General features: G+C 36.6%; 1 protein-coding gene across 1 annotated transcript in view; it reads right to left on the reverse strand.

Moving 5' to 3' along the window:
• Positions 1–24,467, reverse strand: part of DOK6 (docking protein 6) — a 515,077-nt gene that overhangs the window by 405,286 nt on the left and 85,324 nt on the right. The window contains exon 3 of the mRNA XM_069099566.1: positions 6,679–6,793. Coding sequence (XP_068955667.1) covers positions 6,679–6,793 — 115 coding nt within the window. The remainder of the gene's footprint in view (positions 1–6,678; positions 6,794–24,467) is intronic.

Consider the following 24,467-nt stretch of genomic DNA (forward strand, 5'->3'; position numbering starts at 1 on the left):
GCCTCAGTTTCCTTAACTATAAAACAGGAATAATAATAGCACCTACCTCTCAGGGTTTTTGTGAGGATTGAATGAGATAAAATTTGTAAAAGAAGCACTTAGCACTAGGCCTAGAACATAGTAGGTGTTATATAAGTGTTTAATCCCTTCTCTAAACAAATTACTCAAGCTCTCCAGATCTGTTTCCTTACATGTAAAATGAGATGTCTGTATTCAATAATTTCTAAGGTTCTTTACAGCTCATTGTCCATAACCTATGGGGGTAAATGACTGTGGAAGGGATTTTTTTTTGTTCAAAGCATCAGACTCTAAATGGAAAGGTTTTATGATGTCTTTACGATTATGGTTATGGCTTAAACAAAAGGGAAGGGAAAATTTCCTCCTGGAGACAAGTTTTAGGTCTTGTAGAGAACTTTCAGGAGTTCCCCAGCTCCTCTGATGAAATGTTCCCCTCCCCTATATTATTACCTGAAAGGTTACAGAGCAGATAAGCAGGGGGATGTATAACCTTGTTTGGATGTAGAGAACTTTTAGGGTCCCTTGGCCCTGCTAAAGGAATATTCCCCTGCCCTATAAAATCACCTGCAAGGTTACAGGGCAGATAAGCAAGAGGGCATGTAATCTTTTTTTTGTTTATGCCTCCTGATATGGTCCTATGATATTACCCTAATATATAACCTTAAGCAAGGGTAAATAGTAAACAAGATCAAGGGATGGTCCTTGTACATAATCTCAATTCTTTTGCGTCACAAAAAGGGAGGGCCCTTGTCCATTGTCGTGTCTACATTCTTTTGGGTCACATAGACCCCCTGTTGGGGGGCATAGAAACTCTGTGAGCTCCTTGCATCTTTGGCTCTGTATGAAATGGTCCTGTAATAAACAGACTATGGATCACACCCCCGTCTCGTTACTGTCATAGCTCACTAGCCCACTAACTGCGCTGGCTGCAGTAAGGCCTCTAATATCATTTAGTAGAGGAAAATTGTAGAATGTGAGACCTCCTCTACAAATAAAGATCGTCATCTTCTCTGCAACCCTGCATTTCATGGAGTCGTCTACGGCATTGAGGAGTTGCAACTTGTCTAAGGTCCCATAACAAGAATGTTTCAGAGGCAAGGTGAGAACCCAGATTTTTCTGATGTTAAAACCAGTTATCTATCCACTCCCTCACAGCTGCTTTCTACTATCTATACTAAAGTTTTCTATAAAGGTCAAAGAATATAAAAAGAAAATGGGTGGTGAAGAATAGTATTGCTTAGTAGGGAATCCTAGTACCTACAGAGTCCTTGAAGGCTATTGAAAAAATAAAACATCAGTGTGAACTCAAAGTCACTTTGAGTGAACTTAGTCTAGGAAGGAATTTTTGGGAAGCTGTTGGGTAAAGTTCTGCCAAATGACACGAAAAACTTATTAAGTATATTAAAATTTTACTTTGCTTATTTATAATAATTAGATGATATTATTTGTTAGAAAAAAAGAAACCTCATCAGATCCTTAAGAAAATGATGTTTGCTTCAAACACTCATACCTTTACATAAACAAAAGATGATTCACTGGTTTTAAAAATTATACATTTTCCTTTTTCATTGTGATGACAATCCTATATGTTATATAAACTGAAACTGAGTACTTATGGTCATTTAATCAATTTATTTTAAAATAAACAAAGCAAAATTTTAAAAAATTCTTTTTTAGTCTAGGTAAATGATTCTTAATTTGAGCTCTGTGAACCTAAGAAAAGCTATTTTGATAAAGGTATTTCAGAATAATTGATTGTCTCTGCAAATACTTTAATTTTCTTTTATGTAGTTATTTAATGCTGAAGAGGTCCACAATGCAAAAAACAAAAAGTTTGTAAAAACCACTGGTATTACATACATAATCACACATATAATGTGTGTGTCTATTTAATATATACAATACACACATACATACATACACATATATGTATATGCACACACATGTCACATTGTATGAACTCCTTGCTATAAAGAAGTGTTTCATTTTTGTCTTTGTGTCTCCAGCATCTTTGTATGTCTTTGTGTCTAGTCCAGTGTTTGTGTATAGTACATGCCTAAGCTAATAGATATTGAATTTTATTGGTTTTTCCAAGCTGATTGCAAGAATTGCTGAATTACATATATATATACATAGGTGATGACATCTGCATGCTGATTTGGATTTCTCACTTTTGGCCTTTAAGACTCAGAAACCACATGCTTGGTATAGCACAGGCACTGAAGTCAGATTTAGTTTCTAGACAATCCATCTACCTAATTCCCCAGATCTTTTAGATATCTGTACAGAAAAGAAAGAGCTGACTTTCTTTTTAATTTTTGGAGGTGACGATGACCCAATGTAATGGTAAGCAAAGAAGCACTTAATACCTTGTTCCAGCTCTTTTAATTATTTAGCACCTTGTTTAAGTTCAAGTTTCTTTTAAGCCTTGATCATGATTATATCAAGTCTTTATTAAGAAACAGAACTTGTGAACCCACAACTTGTGAACCCCTGTTGCTGATGCAACAGGAAAGGGAGGGGAAGGCAAGACAATTGGGGTTAAGTCACTAAGTGTGTCAAGTATCTGAGGCCAGATTTGAACTCAGGGCCTCCTGACTGCAGGGCTGGGGTATTTAATTCATTTCTAAAAAGAACTTATCACCAAAATAGTGCTGAGCATGAATTTTGTCTTTCCCATATATCTCTAGGGCTTCATTAAGTACAATTTCAAAAATTTTAGTCTGATAGTAAAAAAAAAATGCTATCTACTTGTAGAACTTGTTTCATGTAAGACTGTTTTTCTGAATGCCATAGAAGTATCTAGGAAAATGAAGGCATTTTGCAAATTTCATTCTTAGGATTGTTAAAGCTGTAGAGAGGTGGGAAAAGTAATTTTTGAAGTTATCATGAGACATTTGCATGGAGGGAGCATTAGTGCAAAAGGAAATAGTGATTTTCATGTGTCTAACTGAAATAGAGGCTTGGAAAAAGCTAACCAACATAATTTCAAATTGCTGAATGTAATCTAGTAGCAGTGAACATTACATACTGTTGTTTAGGGACAGGGGAATGCTGACAGCAGTGGTAAAATGACTTGACTGATTCTAAATTATAAATAAAAAGAAAATTTTGTACAAATTACCATGATGATTCCCCAAACACCACGAACTGTATCAACTTTCAGAAGCAAATTTATAGCTTATAATTTTGGCTACTTCACTTTGTTTAAAAAAAAAATGTTCGGGCAGCGAGGTGGCTCAGTAAATAGAGCACTGGCTCTGGAGTCAGGAGGACCTGAATTTCAGTTGGGCCTCAGACATTTGACACTTAGTAGCTGTGACCTTGGGCAAGTCACTTAACCCTAATTGCTTTCCCTTCCCCACTCCAAAACAATAATCTCTCAGTAGTCAGGCAATATCCTAAAGAACTCAGTTAAAGTGTTGCTACTGAGTCATATTCAACATTTTGCAGAGCTTACTAACTTTGTTTCTCCAAAAATACAAACCAACTATAAATATATCATGTCACTCAATAAAACAGATGAATTTTGGGAAGGAGACTGAAAGAGACTTTGAAGCCCCACCTGAAAAAGTAAAGGAAAAAAAAAACCAAGTGCTTAATATATCATATTAGAACCCTGGAAAGATCTTAGGGATCATTTGTTCCATGCACTTTATTTTACAAAGGAAGAAACCGAGGCCTCAGAAAGTAACATTAATTTGTTCAAGGTCAGGGAGGATAGATTATTCAACTTTCACTGAAATTGAGGCTGAGCTGAGTGGGACTAGCTTTCTAGACTACCAGTCAAGCTCTCTTTTAACCACTGTTGAAATGTGTTACTAGGTGAGTGTTGGAGAGTATGTGTGTGTGGGGGGTGGTGGTGGTGATGGTGGTAATGTTGTGATGAATGGCTGGTCCCTTCTATAGCATTAGTCTTTGGCCTCTTTAAAGCACTTAAGAATAAGCACCTCAACATCAGAGGGGAATGGAGGACCTTTTGATATTAGGAGGATTATCCTGGCCCTCTAATTCACCACACTTGCCCCAGAAAAGTTTAGGAAGCTCAGAAGGTAAACTTTGTGAGGGAGAACAATGGAGAAGGGTATTAAGGGAAGCAAGAGCATTTCTAGAAAGTCATGGCCTTGCCTATATTCTACAAGCCTATTGATGGGGCAGATCAGCAATAAACCATAATGAGAGGACAGAGAGGACTACTTGACCTAGGGAAGCACTTTAAACTCCCTGTGTCCCCATAGCCTTCCCTGGGCTCCTGGATCCCTGATATGTACTCCCTCGCTTCTTCCAAGGTGGCACACAACACTTTTAACTTGGCCCCTATTTCCAGCTTCTGGACTTCAGGCCTCAGGGAATTTTGAAAAACAGGAGAGGCAAAAATTTCTGGAGAAAGACAAAGTCCTGAGAGTCTTAAAGGGAACTCACTGCCCTCTAGTAGATCCAAAGGTACTATTTCTTTTCCTCTCCTTTGCTCTCTCCAGTAGAAGGCCACAATTGTCCCTGGATGGATCGTGGGGGAGGGGGCAGCCTGTCTCTTCTTCCCAGTTGGTGAGATATGAGACATATACCCAAGGGTCACTGAGGTATGCACTGAATAAATAGGCTTCCTCCCCTCTCCTCTATAAGCCAGAGCTTGGGCCCCAACAGTCTAGAACTTTGTAGGAAGAACCCCAGGAAATAAACTGGCTGCTTCTCTCTCTGGAGTCTGTGTTTGCCTCCCTCCTTGCCAACTGGGTACCAGTTCCACCAATAGCATTCTCATTCCAGTGCTAGGCTCTAAATTCCACCCCTCCAAAGATACCCTTGACATCTTCCTTAAAGCACCAGGAATATATTCAACCCCTTGTCAGAATCCCTTTAGACCTCCACCTGGAGGCAAATTTCCCTATCGACAAGAATTTCAGTCAGGCAAGTATTAATTAACTGCTTGCTTTGTGTTGGGTGGGTGCTAATCTAAACCCTGGGGACACAAAGAAAGTTAAAACACATGCACATACATACATATATACAAGTTCTTGCTCTCAAGATGCTTACATCCTAATGGTAAAGAAAACACAAAAATATCTATGTATGTACAACACACATGTACACAGACATGCATATATGTATACACATATTAAATGCATGTATATACGCACACATGTACATGTACACACATATGTGTATCTCTATATGTGTACATATATATAGAGGAAAGAAGAAGAAAAAAAAGGAGAAGGAGAAGGAGAAGAAGAAGAAGAAGAAGAAGAAGAAGAAGAAGAAGAAGAAGAAGAAGAAGAAGAAGAAGAAGAAGAAGAAGGAGAAGAGGAAGAAAATAAAATTAAAAGAAGCAGTTATAGCTACAGCAGCTGGGGAAAATCAAGAAAAGCCTCCTTAAAGAAGGTGTGATTTGAGGTGAATCTTAAAGAAAGTGAGGGAAATAAGAGGAAGAGGTGATGGTAGAGAACAATCTAGGCATAGGGTATAGCCAGTGCATAGTCACAAAGATGGAAGGAGTATTGTATTGAAGTAACTGCAAGGCCAAAGTAGTTGTAATATAGACAGAAATAAGATGTAAGAAGGCTGGAAAGGTAGGAATGGCCCAAGGTATGAAGAGCTTTCAATGTCTAATAGAGGACATTTTTTTGAAAAACATTTGTTCCTGGAGGTAATAGGAGATGCTGCATTTTTTTTGAAGCAAGAAGGTGACATGGTCACGACGATACTTCAGAAAAATCACCTTGGCAAGTGAATCAACTGGCGTGGGGAGAGGAGAGATACGAAACAGGGAGAATGGTTAAAAGGCCATTGCAGTAGAGGTGAGGTGATGAAGGCCTGAATTAGGGTTGTGTCTATTATCAGTAAAAAGAAGGGGACTTTCCAGGGTGATATTAGAAGGTAAAAATGAAGAGATCTGACAATGCATTGGGAATGTGGGGTGAGCAGCAGGGAGGAGTTGAAGATGATACCAGGGTTGTGGCACAAAGTGGCTAAGAATATAATGATGCCTTTCACAATGACAGCTTTGCAGCCAGCCTTTCATCAGCTACGTCATCGCTATTTCTCATCAAGATACTATTAGATGGCAACTGAAAGGGTTATACTGCATAGCACAGGGGGTTCACAATGACAGCTACAGCAAGCTTAACCTTGTATCTCAATAAGACAATAGTGCTTTATGAACCACATCATTAAAATCCATTTGGATGTTTATTTAGTTTGGGACGGTAACAGCTGCGCACATCATAAATTGCTTAAAGTTCCGTTTTCTATCATCTTGAGATCTGGGCTATGCTTTGTTGCTCTTCTGCAGGGACAGTGTTATTATCGTGCTACCAATAGCTTAGCACTACTTGGCAAGAACATGACTATACATCCCAGATGAGACTGAATCCTGTCTCTCCAGCACTGTTTACTTAATTCTAAGAGTGAGGACAGAGGACCCACAGAGTCCTCAAACCATATGGGAGCAACATCCAGACAAAGGCAGATAATAAAGAAGCATCCAAAACATCTGTAAAAATCAATATTTCCAGCTTCTTCCTAAAAATAAAACAAAAGATCTGGAACACATTTTCATTAAGATAAGGTAACCTATTCAGTACAGTATCTTAATCCATCTGGGCCATTGTTTTGGAAGCAGCTCAATTTCCTCAAGCTGGAGCAATGCTAGTAATTGCTTACCTGACTCACAGGCAAATGTCTTTGACGTCTCATCATGAAAGATAATTGCCACTGCATGCTTCTTGGTCTCTCGAGGCAATCTGGTTATGTTTTTGATGTTGTGCAATTCAGTTACCTTGAAAGAAAGAAACATATATTTTAAACCAAGGAGATAATATAAATTTTTAATGAATAATATGTAACGAAAACATTCCATTTTCCCTTTTCAAATCACTTCTAAAGGGTGCTTGTATCTGGTTTTTGTTGTTGATTTTAGATTTTCCCCAATACTATATTGCCTTTGGTCATCAGATTTACTATTTTTCAAGACTTTTGAATAAAACTCGAACAGTCACATAATTGACCCTCCCGGCTCCTTGCAGCTTTACATAAGGAGTACCAAACATTTTTTTTTTTTATGATTAAAAGAAAAAAGATAAAAAATGAAACAAACCTATCTAGAGAACATTTTACAAACTTCTCAGTTAAAACATCTTTGTTTATGACCCTTAACTGCAGTAAGTCCTTACTATCAGCAAATTTAAGCCCTCTTTTTATTATAATGCATATTAATATTTTTTATTTGGTCCTATGTGACATACAAATAGAAAATGTCTGGTTTTCATCTTTCCCGTTATGGGACCTGTAGTCACTAGGGTACCACAACTTTCTCTTATGGAAGTCGTTTGGGGGTTCTGCCCTGGGCTTCCTTGCTGTTGAGGGGTTAGTGCTGTGTCTGTCTACTATAGAGTAAGTGAGAAAGCACCTTCCCTCAGAGCCAACTGTGTTGCTGGGGAATCATGTTCCCACCCCCTCTATCTCATTAGTTCCCTATCGGTTTGGTCAATATATGGGTAAAATGTGTATGGCCAGTGGGCACAATACCCCTTGTCCCTTTCCACTTTGCCACAGTGGTTCCTGGGATGGAGGGCATTTCCCACTTCCTCCCCTTCTGCTTTGCTTAAGGTTTGATTATGAACCTTTTATTTGAAAGGAGACAAGTGAAAACAAATACATAAATATATGAATATTACATGAGGAGGATTCTTATTATTTTAACTACTTAATAAGTTTTATCCTTTCCCTTACATATATATTTAGCAAATATACTCATTGATTAAGAGATTTTTTTCCTTCTGAAGCAGTGTATTTAGTGGTTAGGAGGGAAAAAAACAAACAAAGAGGATATGAACTAGCCCACCGATGAAAGAATATGATTCTCTTTATTTTTGTACATATAGTAAATGGTCATAGATTGATTTTACTTAAAATTCCCTAAGGATATATTCCTGTAACAAGAAATATTTATTTTAAAAATCAGATATTTTATGTGTCTGGAATAATTTAGAAATGGTCAAAGCTGCCTAGGAAGTTCCATGAATTTCAATTAAATACAATACAAATTCTTTAAACCTCTATTAAAGTCTTCTGTTTGAGTAAAGGTAGATATTACATTTAGATGAGACATAATTTCTGTTCCCTTGAAGCTTACAGTCAAGCATTAATGGAATAATTATGGCACTAAATTAAAAAATTCTTATAAGCAATTAGGCAAAGAAAAACCACTGAATAACTGTCAATCATATATAGCTTTACCAATATATCTTGTTAACATGTATACGGCAAAAGCTAAAGAGTTTATAAGTAAAAATACCATTATCTCTATAAGCATTTATGGAACAACTTTTTGAGGAACGCTATATCAGATGATCGAGAATGATACAGTTTTAAGAGACTTTAGAGTTGATCTAGACCAGTCCTTCAACAGGCAAGAATTCCCACTGAAACATTCAGAAAGAATCATCCTTTAGCCTCTGCTTTAAAAACTTCAGTGGTAAGGCTTTCAATCACTATTTCATGATAGACCATTAAAGTTTTGGAAACCTCTAATTCTTAGGAAGCATTTCCTTGTTTGCAACTGAGATCCACCTTTCAGCAAATCCCACTTATCGTTCCCAGTTTTTCTTTCTGGGAAAAAGCAGTGAGTGCTCAGTTTCTCATCCACATGACAAATCTTCAAATACTTGAAGACACCGATCTTCTCTCCTTTTAATCTTCTATTCTCCACACTAAAGATTTCTAGTTCATATGTGTGATTCCTGTATGGCATAGTTTTCTTGTTGTTGCTATAGTAAACTAAGTGGTCTCTTCTAGATGAATGTCAGTTTTCCAGTGTTCTTCCAAAAATGCAGCGTATCCAAATGTGTTTCGTGGTCTAACCAGGCAGAGCAGAACAAACCTATGTCTGCTTTTCTTCTGATTGATGTTTATCCTAATATAACACAAGATTATGCTAGTTTTTCTTTGCCTCCAAATTATACCATTGATGAATATTCAGTTTGTAGATCACTAAACTCACCAGAATTTTTCACATAACCTATTGTCATCATATTTTCTTGCTTTTTGTACTTATAGTTGATTCCTAAAAAACTCAACTAGAAGGTTTTTACTTAGTCCTTATTAAATTTCATTTAAGCAGATTCAGCTTATCATGCTGGTCAGCTGAGATATTTTGGGATAGAGATTCTCCCATCCAACATCATAACATCCTTCCTAGTTTTGTGAAATTAAGATATGGGATAATCATGCCATCCATGCCTTTTTCCAATGATTGATTATGCAATCTGTGACTCAAAACCCATTTCCATATGAGGCTCCTCAGTGGTAGAGATTGTCTACTGAATGTTCAATGGGAGACTGTGATTGGTGAAAACCTGGGAGAAGAGAGATCCTGGTCTTCTGGATTCAACCTTTTAGAATGAAGACATGTGGTTCTAAATTCTTTTCTGGTTACTGAAGGAAAGAAAAATTTTGGAAGAAGCCAATATGTAGAAGAATTGGAACCTCAATCATGCTCCTATCCCCAGTTTACTTTGGAGAATTTTCCCTGGAGTGAGGTTTGGGTGATATTAGTATTATATTAGTATTTCTGTCTATCTGTTTCTTTCTCTCTCTCTCTCTCTCTCTCTCTCTCTCTCTCTCTCTCTCTCTCTCCCTCTCTCTCTCTCTCCCCCTCCCCAAGAAGTTTTGCTCACAATGAGAGAGTTCATTTACTCTGTGCTTTCCCTAATACATTCTCATCTCTGTGCCTTCTCTGATTTCTATTTGCTATCAGATGAAATAAATAATTTCATTCCATTGGAGTCAAGCCTTGAGTATACATCTTGGGGTACACTTCCCCACTAAGAGACAGTGATCAGAAATTCAGCTTCTGATTATTTATCCTAGAAATAATATTGTTTTAGAACAGTAGATATATAATCCTATTCTGGTACATCCTATTCTGAGGAGAACAGGGTGGCCAGCCTCTGGCTCCAACCTCCTGCCTCCCTTCCAATCAGGAATAAACATATCCCTTCAAGAAGGGTAGTTAAAGGAGACTCTAGAGATTTCTGTTAATATCTACCTGAAAATCATCTCTAGAAAGACTCGTGCATATACTTGTAACCTACTTGGACAATACACAATACTCACTAAACTGTAATTAAAAATGTTGAACATAGGGGTGGCTAGATGGCGCAGTGAATAGAGCATCAGTCCTGGAGTAAGGAGGACCTGGGTTTGGATCCAGCCTCAGATACTTAACACACAAAAAACTAGCCGTGTGACCTTGGGCAAGTCACTTAACCCTGTTAAGTGTCACTGACAATTGCCCTCCAAAAAGCAAAAAATAAAAAATGTTGAACATAATAGGGCAGAGAGAGAACTCTGAATCACTCCATTAAACATATCCATCCAGGCTGACATCAATTCATAATCACAATTTCTTACATCTAATTATTCAAACAGTTCTGAATCAACTAAATGTAAAAATCATCCAGCCCACACCCTTCTAGGATGTAAACAAAGATGTTGAGAAATCAATCTTCCACCTTTATTAAGCACCTTTTTTAATGCTACCCTACATCAGGAGTCCACAATCTAAGGAAGACAATAATGTCACAGTTAGAGATATATAGGAATATACAATTAGTAAGTTATATTTAGATAAGGAATATTAGAAAGTTCACTTAATGGAGTAGAAAGTAAAGATCTGTATATCAAGGGAGAATTAAAATTATTCAATTAGGGAAGGACTTTAAGGGGTAGTAGAATTTAAGATATAGGACAAAAGATGGAGAAATCTTCAAAAACTTGGATAAGGAGACACTTTTCAATCAGACACATTCAATCAGGATGTGGGAATAAAACATTAGCCCAATGAATGGAATAAGATGAAGAAATAGTGAGGAAACTTTAGTAGAAAAGGGTAAGGGTAGTGTTTGTTATTATGACATCTGACTAGTGGTGTCAGGGCAAGTTATCCAGACAATGTTCCCAAGCTGGGACACAAGGGGGTAGAATCTTAGGGAAAGACAGTAGTATGAACAGGCTTTTTTTTCAAGGCATTCTGTTCACTCCAAGGGAGCCTTCAGAAAATATAAAGAGAAACTTGAGGAACTGAATCAAATTGTGTTGCTAATGTCAATAAACTCAAAGGAGCCTTCCATCTTAAGAGACAAGAATGTCTTGACAAATGTTATTCACATACCTGCCTAAGTGTTCTCATTGTATTTCTAGTTATACCAGCTCAGGGCTATCCTTAGTTAAGCTCTGCTCTGTTTGGTCAGTACCTTTGGGACCAAAGGGCATTTGATGGTTTCTCAGCAGGCTTCCTCTGCATCAGCAGCAGAAGTACTTTCTTCATCTTTACAGGCCTGGGCAGATGCCTGATCCCATCAGTTATTATTGGAAACAGAGAAAGGGGGCAAAGGTAGTCCAAGATACACTGATGAACAACTTTGAAGTGGAAGGTAAAAGTTCTAGGTTTATATTGCCATCTGTTACAAAGAAATATAAAGTCCTAAATAAATGTCTTGTATAGTCAAGGTGGGAGGTAGAAAAGCCAATTTTGACAGCTATACTGAAGATTTATAATAATGGACAGTGGGGATTTTAAGAGAGAGAAGCTGAGGAATGAGTAGGGTAGGGACATTGGAAGTAATTGCACAGGCAGAGAAAAACTGTATTCAGGAAATGTTCCTTTAAATTAGAATGATTAACAGGTTAGATGATGTGAAGAATGGATAACAGTAATAATTTGAGAATAATCTCAAAACAATGTTTTAATTTTATTTTTACTCTGGTGATAGATGTTATGATTCTGCTACCCTTAAAGAACTTAAAAAGAAGAAGAGTCATACAAAGTGTTTGTCAGTTTAGGTATGGAATTTGGAATGAGACAGCCTAGTTAAGTTGACTAACTGACAGAAAGGCTTGGCTCAAAATTGAAGAAAGCATACGATTGGACTGGCTTCATCATTGCTCCCCATGACCCTTTTACTGCGAAATTTTCAGGCTAATCATTTTTTTAAAAGTCATTTTTTAAACCACATATAATGCCACACATGATTGAGATATTCATTAGAAATGTTGAATATTTTCTCTATCTTTTAAGTTTTTTTTTCTATAAAGGAAAGAATTGTGAAAAGAGGGCAGTGGAAAAGAGAGAGGGAAAGCATATATTGGGGAGTAAAGGTGATGTAAAAAAACAAAAAATAGCAACAATTAATACAATATTCTTTTAGAGGAATTAATAGTAGAGATTATTTTTAAAATCTCAAGGTAAGAAAATTCCATTATTTTAAACAGTGTTCTGTACATCTGATCAGTCCAGATAATAAATAGTATTAAATTATTCTCCACTGCAATAGATTTCCTATTTCTTATAGGATTCTGAACTGGGCTGATGCTCATGCATTTTTATTAAATAATAAGGGGAAGGCAAGGACAGCTGCAGGCCTATATTTCTCATTAAATATATATTTTATGAAGTGAGCAGAACCAGGAAGACATTGTACACAGAAACAGCGATATTGTAATGATGATCACCTGTGAAACACTTAGCTATACCGTTCAAGACAATAATCAGCAATTCAAGAGCCCTATGATGAAAAATGCTGGCCAACAACAGAGAAGGAACTGATGAACATTAACTGCAAATTGAAGTATAGTTTTAAACTTTTTTCTTGCTTTTTTTCAACATGGCTAATATGGAAATATGTTTTGCATGATTCCACATGTATAATTGATATAATATTGCTTGCCTTCTAAATAGGTGGGGGAGGGGTGAACAGAAGGAAGAGAATTTGGAACTCAAAAATTTTAAAAATTGTTCAAAATAAATAAATAAACATTAAATAAATATTTTAGAGATTTTTATGTATTGGACATAATACAAACATTGTGTTGGGGCTCTTGGATAAAACATTTACTTGCTAGCTTCATGATTCTAGATAAATCACTGTAACTCCCTGAGCATCAGTTTCCTATTTGTAAAAGAGAGATAAGACATACTACAGTCTGAGAAAAACACTTTGTCAACTAAAAAGTACTGTGTCAATGGGAATCATTTTTAACATTCTCAGGGACAATTTGGGTGTTCAAGGGTGAAAAATATATCCTATTCTGCAACTAAATATTAAAACATTGGTAAGTATGGCAAGAATTGGAGAGATTTTATAAAGATTTGGAGTGATGTTTTATAGGTTAATCATGCAGTTAACAGAAATTTAAATGAGAGAAGGTATGTTTCATCTGTTACTTCCTAGCTTTCTTGTTAAGTGTACTTGGCAATAAACTTATTAAAATTATTTTCCATGTTGGCAAATTAGCTGTACTGAGATACCATAGCTGCCTCCTCCTCCATTTTTTTCATTTCTTATTTTTTCAAAAGCACCTGCTCTTTCTTGGTCACAAGGGACAAAGTTTGAGAAAAAAAAATAATGTATTGTCACAAATGTATCCCCATTATTTTCATTACTGGAAAATAATTCAAAATAAAATGTTTATTGAAAATTTTTGTTGTTTATCCTTAATTTTAAAAGAGGGCTAATGACATCATGGGAGTGATGTCTTGATTTGCCAGTGCACTGGATTTAAGGGAAGCAGACATGCACAAAGCCGTCAGCTTTACTCTCTCCTCCAGAGTCATTGAAGTCCACTGGTAAGACAAATGTCAAGATAACTGGCAGTGCCCTAGGATGCAGTGGATGACCTTGGTGTCTGACCAAAATCTAAGCACTCCACAGCACCACATAGAAACACAAAATCTAAAAGTTGGAAGGGATTTAAGATATATTCTATTTCAACACCTCATCTAATGAATACATCCCCTTTAAAACAAACCTACCAGTACTACGCAATTTTTGATTCAACATTTTTAATTTGGGAAATCTGTACAATTTACAAAAGACTCCATTACAGGTTTAGGAAGCTATTAGGAAATCCTTCCCTGAGCAAGTAAAAAATATTGTAACATCCATCATTGGTTATATCAACTTTTCATTTCATTCTCTGGAGCTATAGTTTTAGTCCTAATCCTCCCCCCAACCTTTTATTTGAAAAAGTATGTGTTTATGTATGTACATATTTACTTTATGAAAAACTATATTTCCTCCCCTACTGTCATTTATTCAATGATAAAAATAAAACACTCACAAGAAATATGCATAGTCCAGGAAATCAAATCTCTGCACTGACCATGTCCAAGAATACACGTCTCATTGTGCATGTTAAGCTTTCTTGGAAGGTGAGTGGGTGGCGTGTTTCATCTTTACTTCTCTGGACTTAGGATTTCTCATTACATTTCTCAGTACAAGTCTTTGAAAATGTTCTCTATTATTTCTCTCTCTCTATTGCTCTCCTACTCCTGATTTCAGTCCATATAAATTTTTTGTGATCTTTCCAGTCTCCTCTGATATTGTCCATTATAACACAGTAGTATCACATTAAATTCATCTACAATAATATGTGTATTAATTTTCCTCTATGTGAGTACCCCCTTAGTTTCTGGTTTAGATATATTATGAAAAGAGCTACATTTTTGTACAAAGAGATCATTTTTCATCTTTCTTTGCTCTCTTTATACCCTGATTACCTTTGGCAATCCTGCTGATACTTGCTATGTATCTCTTTTAGAAACTAAACATACCTAGATCCTGCAAAATGTTGTAATAGCACTCGATTTGTATTCCAAAGACCCAAATTTAAATTCCTTCTCTTCAATTTATTGCTTATGGGATTTTATGCAAAGCCTTTTGCTTCTGGATAAAATAACTTGCCTAGATGATTTCTAAGCCTCTACCACATCTAAAACCTGTGATCATATAATGTTTCATACAATATACTTTTTTTAGATTTCTATAACACTTTGGTTCAAGAGAAACTAAAAAAAAATCTTACACATATCACATTTAAATCATTTATAGAACATTTTATAGACATGCATATTACATTTATACTAAGATATCACCTTTATTGAGAATCACTTTATAGATATAGAAAAATGACTAAAAGTGATTAAATGATTTGGCCATGATCTCCCCATTGGTCATTAGCAGAGTTGAGTCCATAATTACATCAATTCATATCAGTTATTATTGATCACCAAATAATTTTTTTAATTAAAGCCATTTTATTTTATATTTTATTTTTTGGGGGAGGGGAAGTCAGGGAAATTGGGGTTAAGTGACTTGCCCAAGGTCACACAGCTAGTATGTGTTAAGTGTCTGAGGCTGGATTTGAACTCAGGTGCTCCTGACTCCAGGGTTGGTTTTCTATTCATTGTGCCACCTAGTGGCCCCACCAAATAAAATTTTTAAAGTGATAGTCAAGGACGTCAATCAGACATATTTCAATAAACTATAATTCATTATAGATAAGAGTATTAAATTATTATTCAGAGTCATTTTATCACTATGAGAAATATTTTTTTCTGAGGTGTTGAATAAGAAAAGAAAGGTCAGGTTAAAAATCTTCAAATAGTAACAAGCATGACTCCATAAACTATATAAAGTTCTCTCTCAAAATCTCTTGGGTGAGGGATATAAGCTATACAAATAATTTTCCCCTATCATTGCTTGAAGATTAAAGACTAGTTTAGGAATTATTAGCCACCAATAACTGTAAAATGAATCTTTTCCCAAATATGAGCAGATAGATACCTTATATTTTCCAAAAGAGCAGGTACTTCAGTTATTATTTAAATTAACCTGATGAATAAAGAGGTAATTTCCTATGAGCTCCATTATTTATGTTGAATCATTGAAACCTATTACGGTCTCATTTTCTCCATTTCCTCTTTTGTCACCTGGGACTAGTTGAGAGTATATGGTAAAATGCAAATGACTTAATGGTGATGCGTTTCAGGGACCTCGCAAATATGCGTAAGTTGTGCCAAAAAGTTGTAGGGCAATTCTGAGGTACCTAGAGCTTCAAACTCCACTAGAGCCTTTGTTACTCTCCATACTTAGTGACTGCTTTGTTCATTGTATATAGGGCAAATGTCTGCTTCTTTGTCTATGGCCTTTTCATTATTTGGTCATTTTGAAAAACATTTGTGCGCACATTTAAAATGAATAAAATGAAAACCAATCACTTATGAAGCATTTATTAGAGCTGTACAAAACTAAAAAAGTGACTGAACACAATAACCATCCACCTATCATCTTTCCTCTATTTATCTTTCTAGGATACATAGGCTTATCTTTAACAAACACTATGAAAACAAGAAATAGATTTCCTCCCTTCTACCCAGGTGGATTAAGATCTTTGCTATAACTTATAGTCTTAGCAAGTTGTTTGCCACTGAGAAACTGGGTGAGACTTGCCTTTGATTCCATAGTTACTATGTGTCAGAGTTCGGTCTTGAACTCAGGTCTTCCTGACTTTGAGACTGTCTGCTATTTGTGTGATAGTGTGTGTATTCTACATGCATGAATACATACATTATAAATACACAGATTCATACAGGTATACTATCTGCATCATCTTGATGTATCATAATCTACATATAATATTGTATATACACTTAATCAAATAGATACTGAAATAAAACAGGCATTCCATCTAGCACAGATTAATACAAAGTGAAAAGACCTATGTGGGAAAAGTAAGCATTATTTTTAAACCACCACAGTCTTCAGACCACTTTTCTCAAATCACAACAGTGAGGCAAGTATTGGAACCATTGTGACATGTCTTTTAAAGTCAAGAAAGCAAAGGCCCTATATCAAGGTCTAGCCAACTAAGATCAGTTCCAACTTTCTGTATTAAAATAACAAGAATTTCAAGCATTGGTACTGTAAGGGTAAGAAATGAACTCCCTTTTGAATCAATGAAAAATATTAGAACTCAAGAATTTCTAGCTTTAGGTTAAAATCTATTTGATTTTTCTTTGCAGTTCAGTTCCGAACAGTGCATGAATCTGAGAGTCGTAAGTCCTAGTTGCTACCAGTTAACTTTATTTTTTTTATACCTGATAAATCCTTGGAACACATGTCTTTAAATTCAGTTATGAAAAAAAGTGAAGTCAGCTTTTCTTGGCTTATACCCCAGACATAAGCATTCATTTTGAATTATGTAATAAGTAACCATGAAAATTCAGTGGGCTATATTTTATAGTATGTGTAGAGTATGAAATTGAAGCTATTTAAGAAATTATAAGTCAAAAATAAGTTCAAGAGTACAGAGGGGCGGAGCCAAGATGGCGGAGTAGAATCACGACCTTCCCGCAGCTCCGGCTTCCACCTTCCCCCAATCCATGTAAAAAGGGGACTCTAAACAAACTTTGGAGCTGCAGAACCCACAAAATGACACAGAGAAGCTAACCTCCCGCTGAGGACAGCCCGGCAGGCCGGCAGGAATCGGCCAGCACAGCGCTCTGGGAGCCAAGAACAGCACCACACCAAGGCTTTAGCCCCAGGGCGGGCCTGACCAGCCGCCAGCCAGAGGGACTCCAGATCAGCAGCAGCTGTGGCCGTTTCCAGATTTATCAATACATAGATGCGAAGGACAAGATGAGAGGCCAGTGCAGTCTGGACTTTGGGACCCAGGAAGTGGGAGTGCGTGGCTTTCACCCCCGGGGCGAGAAACCGCTGAGACGCCAGCACAGCCTGCCAGCACCACATGGCGGCTTCAGCTCCTGGCCTGCAGAGTGTAGGGGGACCAAGCACCAGTCTGAGGGGTAATCGCTCTTGCTTTAACCTGCTTGGATCTGGATTGCAGTCTAGGGTGGAGGTCCTGGGGTGTGTGTCCAGCTTGCCAGAGCGTGTGGAGACCTCAGAGAGGGCACCCATCTAATACCTCCGGCAACTGAGAAAACCCCAGCGTTTGGGACGAAAACTCCCCTGTCTGGTGGCAGAGTCCTACTGTGACAAAAAGCCCATAAGTCAAGGAATTGAGTGGCAAAATGAGCAGGCAAAGGAAACAAAGCAGACAGAAGATTCCAACATTACACTCCTATTTTGGGGATAAGAAGGAGCAAGGCATGGAACAGGAGGAAAACAGTGAACTCAGAACTCCTCCACCAAAAGCTTCAAAGGAAAATACAAGCTGGTTACAGGCCATAGAGGGCCTTAAGAAACAGATAAGAGAAGTGGAGGAAAAATTGGGAAGAGAAATGAGAACAATGCAAGAAAATTATGAAATGAGAGTCAACAGCCTGACTGAAGAAAATAATACCTTAAAAAACAGACTGACTCAAATGGCAAAAGAAGCCCAAAAAGGCAATGAGGAGAAGAATGCCTTAAAAAGTCGAATTTGCCAGATGGAAAAAGAATCTCAAAAGCTCAATGAGGAGAATCATTGCTTCAGAATTAGATTGGAGCAAATGGAAGCTAATGACTGTGCGAGAAATCAAGATGCTGTTAAACAGATCCAAACAAATGAAAGAATAGGAGGCGATGTGAAATATCTCATGGGAAAAACCACTGACCTGGAAAATAGATCCAGGAGAGATAAGTTAAAAATCATTGGACTACCTGAAAGCCATGACCAAAGTAAGAACCTAGAAAGCATCCTCCAGGAAGTTCTCAAAGAAAACTGCCCTGATGTTTTAGTACCAGAGGGCAAAATTGAGGTTGAAAGAATCTACTGATCACCTCCTGAAAAAGATCCCAAAAAGAAAACTCCTAGGAATATTATAGCCAGGTTCCGGAATTCCCAGATTAAGGAGAGAATATTACAAGCAGCCAGGAAGAAACAATTTGAATATTGTGGAAACACAATCAGAATAACCCAGGATCCGGCAGCTTCTACATGGAGGGATCGAAGGGCTTGGAATGTGATATTCCAGAGGTCAAGGGAGCTGAGACTAAAACCAAGAGTCACCTACCCAGCAAAACTGAGTATCATGTTTCAGGGGAAAATATGGTCATTCAGTGGAATAGAGGACTTTCAAGCATTCTTGAAGAAAAATCCAGGTTGAATAGAAAATTTGACATTCAGATACAAGAAGCAAGAGAAGCATGAGAAGGTAAACAGGGAAAAGAAATTATAAGGAACTTATCAAAGTTGAACTATTAACATTCCTACATGGAAAAAAAATTGTATTTTATGAAACTTTTCTCAGTAGTTGAAGGGATTAGAAATAGATATATGAGGGTATATGGGCATATGAATACATATGTGAATATGTGTATATATGTTTACAGGTATACATAGATAGAGGGCACAGGACCAATTTAACAGGAAGGGATGATACTTAAAAGGTGAAATTAAGAGGTGAGAGGAATATAATGAGAGGAGATGGGGAGAGACAGATTGGGGTATACTATCTCATACAGAAGAGGCAAGGGAAAATGGTTACAATGGAGGGGAAGAATAGGGAGGCGAAAGGGAATGGGTCAACCTTATTCCCATTGTATCTGGCTTGAGGAGGGAGTGAAATACACACTAAATAGGGGATCTCACCCTCCAGGAGAATGAGGGGGGGAAGGAAATGAGAGGGGGGGATGAAGGAAGGGAGGGCAGCCTGGGGGGAGGGAAGTTGGAAGCACCCACTTTTGAAAAGGGACAGGATCAGAGTAGAGAATAGAACAAGTGGGAGGTGGGATAGAAGGGAGGGAAATATAGTCAGTCTTTTACAATATATCTCCTACGTTATTGTTTTGCATTAGCCGCACATGTACAACCTATACTGAACTGCTTGTCTTCCCAGTGGGGGTGGTTGGCAGAGGGGGAAGGGAATGAATCTGGAATTGAAAGTTTTAAAATCAAATATTCAAATATATATGTATATATGTGTGTGTATGTGTATATATATATATATACTATTATTAATACCATCTTACATGTAATTAAGAAATAAGATATATAGGCACTGAGGCATAGAGATCCAATGGAAAAGTCAAAACGGGTATGGGAGAAAATATGGGAGAGAGCAGATTGGAGGTGGGGATATCCTGTGGGACTGCTGTTTTGGGGGGATGGGTGGGGGAAAAACGGGGAGAAAATTTGTAACTCAAAATCTGGTGGAAACAAATGATGTAAATCAAAAGTTAATAAAGAATTAAAAAAAAAGAAAATAAGTTCAAAGCTTAATGATCCCAAAGAAAATCTGCCATCCAATCACAATTTAGGTTTTCTTGGCAAAGATAAAGTGGTTTTACATTTTCTTCTCCAGCTCATTTTACAGATGAGGAAACTGAGGCAAACAAGATTAAGTGACTTGCCCAGGCTCACACAGCTAGTAAGTGTATGATGATGGATTTAAACTTCATGAAGATAAATCTTCTTAACTCCAACCCCACTTAGCTATCTACTGCTCCACCTAGCTTCCCGGATAGAAGTAAACAAATTTAGATTGTCTGTCTGTTCACCTATCTATCATCCATGCAATCCACATCAATTTTCTGAGGCAACTTTCATTTTGTATAGCCCAAGATCACATATAAGTATCAAATAGTGTATCTGAAAAGGTTTTAAGTCAAAATCCCTTAAATTAATAAACATATATTCATAATGTCTTCACTAAAATAGCAATATTTTATACTGATGTTAAAATTAATAATATCATTTTGTGAAAAAATGTTTATCTTATTAAGTATAATGAAATCAAATTATTTTAGCATACTAATCTTTAACTCTAAATTCTACTTTTGAAAGAGCTTTATGATGTAATTTTAGTATTGTAGTATAGTGTGATTTATAACTAAATGAATAAATATATAGACTTATATTTGAAATATTAGTTCATATCTTATTTTTACATCATCAAATGTTACATTTTTACATGATCAAATTTTGCATGATCAAATAGTTTTGCAAATCACTGAGCTGAATGTTGCAAGATGAAATTGACTGGGAATAAATGTGAAAGTCTTATATTTGGGCTCAAGAAATTAATAAAGCAAATTCAAACCAGGAAAAGCATAGATGGATGACAGATTAACTGAAAATAAGAACTCAGTGTTAAACATCCCCAAATGTCTGGGATATTTAATGAATGATAAACTCAATTTGAGTCAGTTGTATAATATGCCAGCCACAATAACTAATTTGATCATATTCTTCAATTAAAGTAAGTATAGATTCCAGAAATAAGGATTGTCTCTTTCTATACATCCTGGACAAACCACATGTGACGTATCTGTCCAATTCTGGATGTCACATTTTAGGAAGGAGACTGGAGACTATCCAAAAGAGGGCAACCAGGAGAGCGTAGAGCTGAGAGTTTTGTCAAATAAAGAATCATAAAGAATCAGTACAAGGAACTAGAAATAATTAGCCTGAAAAAGGGAAATCTTATAGGAGATGTGAAAGCTATTTTAAGAATTTTAAGCATTTCAAATGATGTTTTCTAGAAGAGATGCTTGACTTGTTCCTTTTAGTCTCAGCGGGAAGGACTGGAGGCAATAGATAGAAAATACAAGATACAAATTTAGGTTTGATGTAAAGAAACACTTCAAAGCAATCTCAGTTATCCACAAGTAATGGGTTACCTTGGGAGGCAGTGAGGTCCTCTCACTGTTAGCTTTGCAAGAAAAGACTGAAAGACCAAATGTCAGTATGGCAGAAGGAACTTTTTTATTGCGTATGGGTTCCAAAGGTGGGGAACCCACAGCCTTGAGTTCAGTTGTGGCCTTCTAGGTCCTTGGGTGTAACCTTTTGACTGAGTCCAAGTTTTACAGAACAAAATCTTTTTATTAAGGGAATTTGTTGTATGAAGTTCAGATTCAGTTAAAGGGATTCACTTGAGGACCTCGAGGGTCACATGTGGCCTCAAGGCAGTAGATTCCCACCCTTGGCAACTGTTATGCTGAAGGCCACTGTGACCCCCTTCAATTCTAAAATTTGTGGTTCTGTGAATCTCTGAAGTTATTCATCCATCTAGACCTCATTTTCCTTTCATGGGAAATTAGGAGATTCCATTAGAAGAACTTCACTAGATGGACTCTAAAATGCCTTCCAAGTCTAAAACCTATCATTTCAACAATTTTAAAAGAAACATATATTTCTCATTAAGCATCTATTATGTGAGATGCATTGTATTAAGCCCTGGGACTACAAAGCAAAAAAAAAATATTCTCCAACTTCAACAGCTAATGAAGATAGCTCTTGCTAGGCAGGAGATGGAAGGGCAGGAGGAAATAAAAGCAGCTATTGATTGAAGAGTTTGCCATGGAATGACGAATATAATAATATTACAGGATTTAAACATAGAACACATGTCCTATGACTTCAAATTCTATACTCTTTCTACTACATCATACATATTATTAACCAGGGGTGTTTTCAACCTTACTTCTTTTTAAAAATTAGATTATTGATGATATCTGTCCTCGCAGGCATAGTTGCATAGGAAAATTTATTACTGACAGTTCTTGCCACTATTCAAAGGTGAAGTCCGTTTTCTGGTTATAAATTTCAATTTGAAGAAGTTGTTGGCTGTTGTTTTGTCTTTGAGGTTCTTGAGACTTCCACAATCTTGACTTTTGAAGAATAAGAACAAGTTCTTCCTTAGCAATTTACACCTGGTTTCTCTTCTTTTATTTCTAAACAATCCATAGTTCAATTTCTACGAGGAAGTCAGGTCATTTGGAATACACTGACCCTTTTAGAATGACTAAGTCCCAGCTGCATGACACTCACCATTAACTTACAATTTTATGTCACTACTCTACGTCCTAAATAATTTTGGAAATCTTATTAGCACAAAATTCCTGCCTACAACTCTGCTTGAATCTGAAACATCAGCTTTCACTCAGTGATTTTTAGACTTATTTTCTTCTGACCTCTCTGATTGCAAATTAGCCCACTTCAGCTCATCATGCAACAACATATATTTGCATGGCCTAGACTGGGATCCATTTAGAAAGTAATATTTGTATATAGCTTAGAAATCTCTATGAAAAAAAGCAACTATCATCTTTTCTTAGAAACAACTCCCATATTTAATAAAATAGTAGATGGAAAGTGTTGAAGTTAGGGAAAAAAACCCCAACAAACTTTAAATTTATGAAAATTTTACTGAGCTGCAAAAGTAGCTTTCAATGTCTGAATTTTCTTTTAAAGAAAAGTTAAGTAGAAAATCCTTATGCTGTAGTTTGCAAGAATGGCTATCCTGGGTATATACGAAGATGTTCAAGGACAACACAACATTTTGGAAACAATTTGCAATTTGCTTTCAATTACATAGAAACAAAGGAAGAAAATGAAGATCCATTACTGAATTTTAACATTTCAAAATAATCTAGTTATTGGATGTCAAATTATATTTAAAAATATTCCCTAAATAATAGTACAAGGAAAGTTTTGATAAAGGAACTCTGTTCATAGATATATCTAATTTTGTATGCTCAAGAGAAGAAACCTCAAATAAATATCTTCCAAGTTAGATTTATTTGGAAGACATATTTTTCCTATTCTCCCTTATAAAAATGATTCTGTAAAAAAAAGTATAAGGGATTGTGTTGTCTAGCTTTAATAAAGTTATTTTTATTTTATTCAATAAATCAATTAATACCTAAACAAAATAGTTATGATTCTGATCTAAGACCTTTCTTTAGACTGTATTTTCTAAACACAGAGATCCCACAACAAGTGTTAGGGATTTCATATTCTTGGTCTTTTTCATGGCTCTACTTTATAAATATTCACAGGAACAACAATATAACAACAGTAAAAAATGAGTGAAGGAATAGACCAGCAAATGCTGAGCACTTGCAAATGCCGAGCACTTGGGGCATCTGAGCTTTACTGCCTCAGGCATGATGACACATTATTTAGATTTTAACAAAGGGTTTTCATTCTGGCATGCAGTCAACCTCTTGAAACAGATGTTGCTACAGTAGTTTCCTGTCATAAGGCAGGGTGTTTTTGTTTGTGTTGATCAACAGTTTAGTGCAGTCAGGTTCTGTGTAGCAGCAAGCACCCCAGCATCCCCAGGGTGGCTGCCAACACAGGTTCTTAGATCTGCTTTCTAAAGGAAAGCAACTCAAAGTGGGTTAACAATCTTGCTTTAATCAATCAAACATATCATTTACCTAGTTCAGGGGAAAAAGGTCAGCACCCTGAACTTCAGAGTATACAGACAGAAACATTTCAAGCAGACAAGCTTCCAAACTGTCCAACCATTACATCCATACCAAATCACGGCTACCAGAGAGGGAAGCATCAACAGCTCGGTTTTTCAAAGCCAGTGGGCTCTCAACAGCTGCCCAGAGTCTCGTCTGATCAAATCACAGAACACTTCTCAAAGTGAGCCCCAAAGCAAAGCCTCACATCAGGGATTACATAACCTTCTCCTGGGTCAGAGAATGTAACCACCCTCTTGACCCAGTGCCCAATCACAAAGTATCTCCTGAGAAACAAGCCTCCCACCATAGGTTCCACTTAACCTAGGGACAGGGAAGATCTTAAAAATGTACATTCCTATAACAGCCTGAGAGCATAGAAAAATTAAAAAGATGTCAGCAAAGGAGGATATTGAGAAAGAATATATAACTCCATTCCATGGAGTAACTTCTATGTTCATGACTTGCTATGGA

This window comes from Petaurus breviceps, unplaced genomic scaffold (assembly GCF_028583685.1).
Source record: "Petaurus breviceps papuanus isolate PSGF00001 unplaced genomic scaffold, PetGlider_PUasm1.0 38, whole genome shotgun sequence".
Taxonomy (NCBI): domain Eukaryota; kingdom Metazoa; phylum Chordata; class Mammalia; order Diprotodontia; family Petauridae; genus Petaurus; species Petaurus breviceps.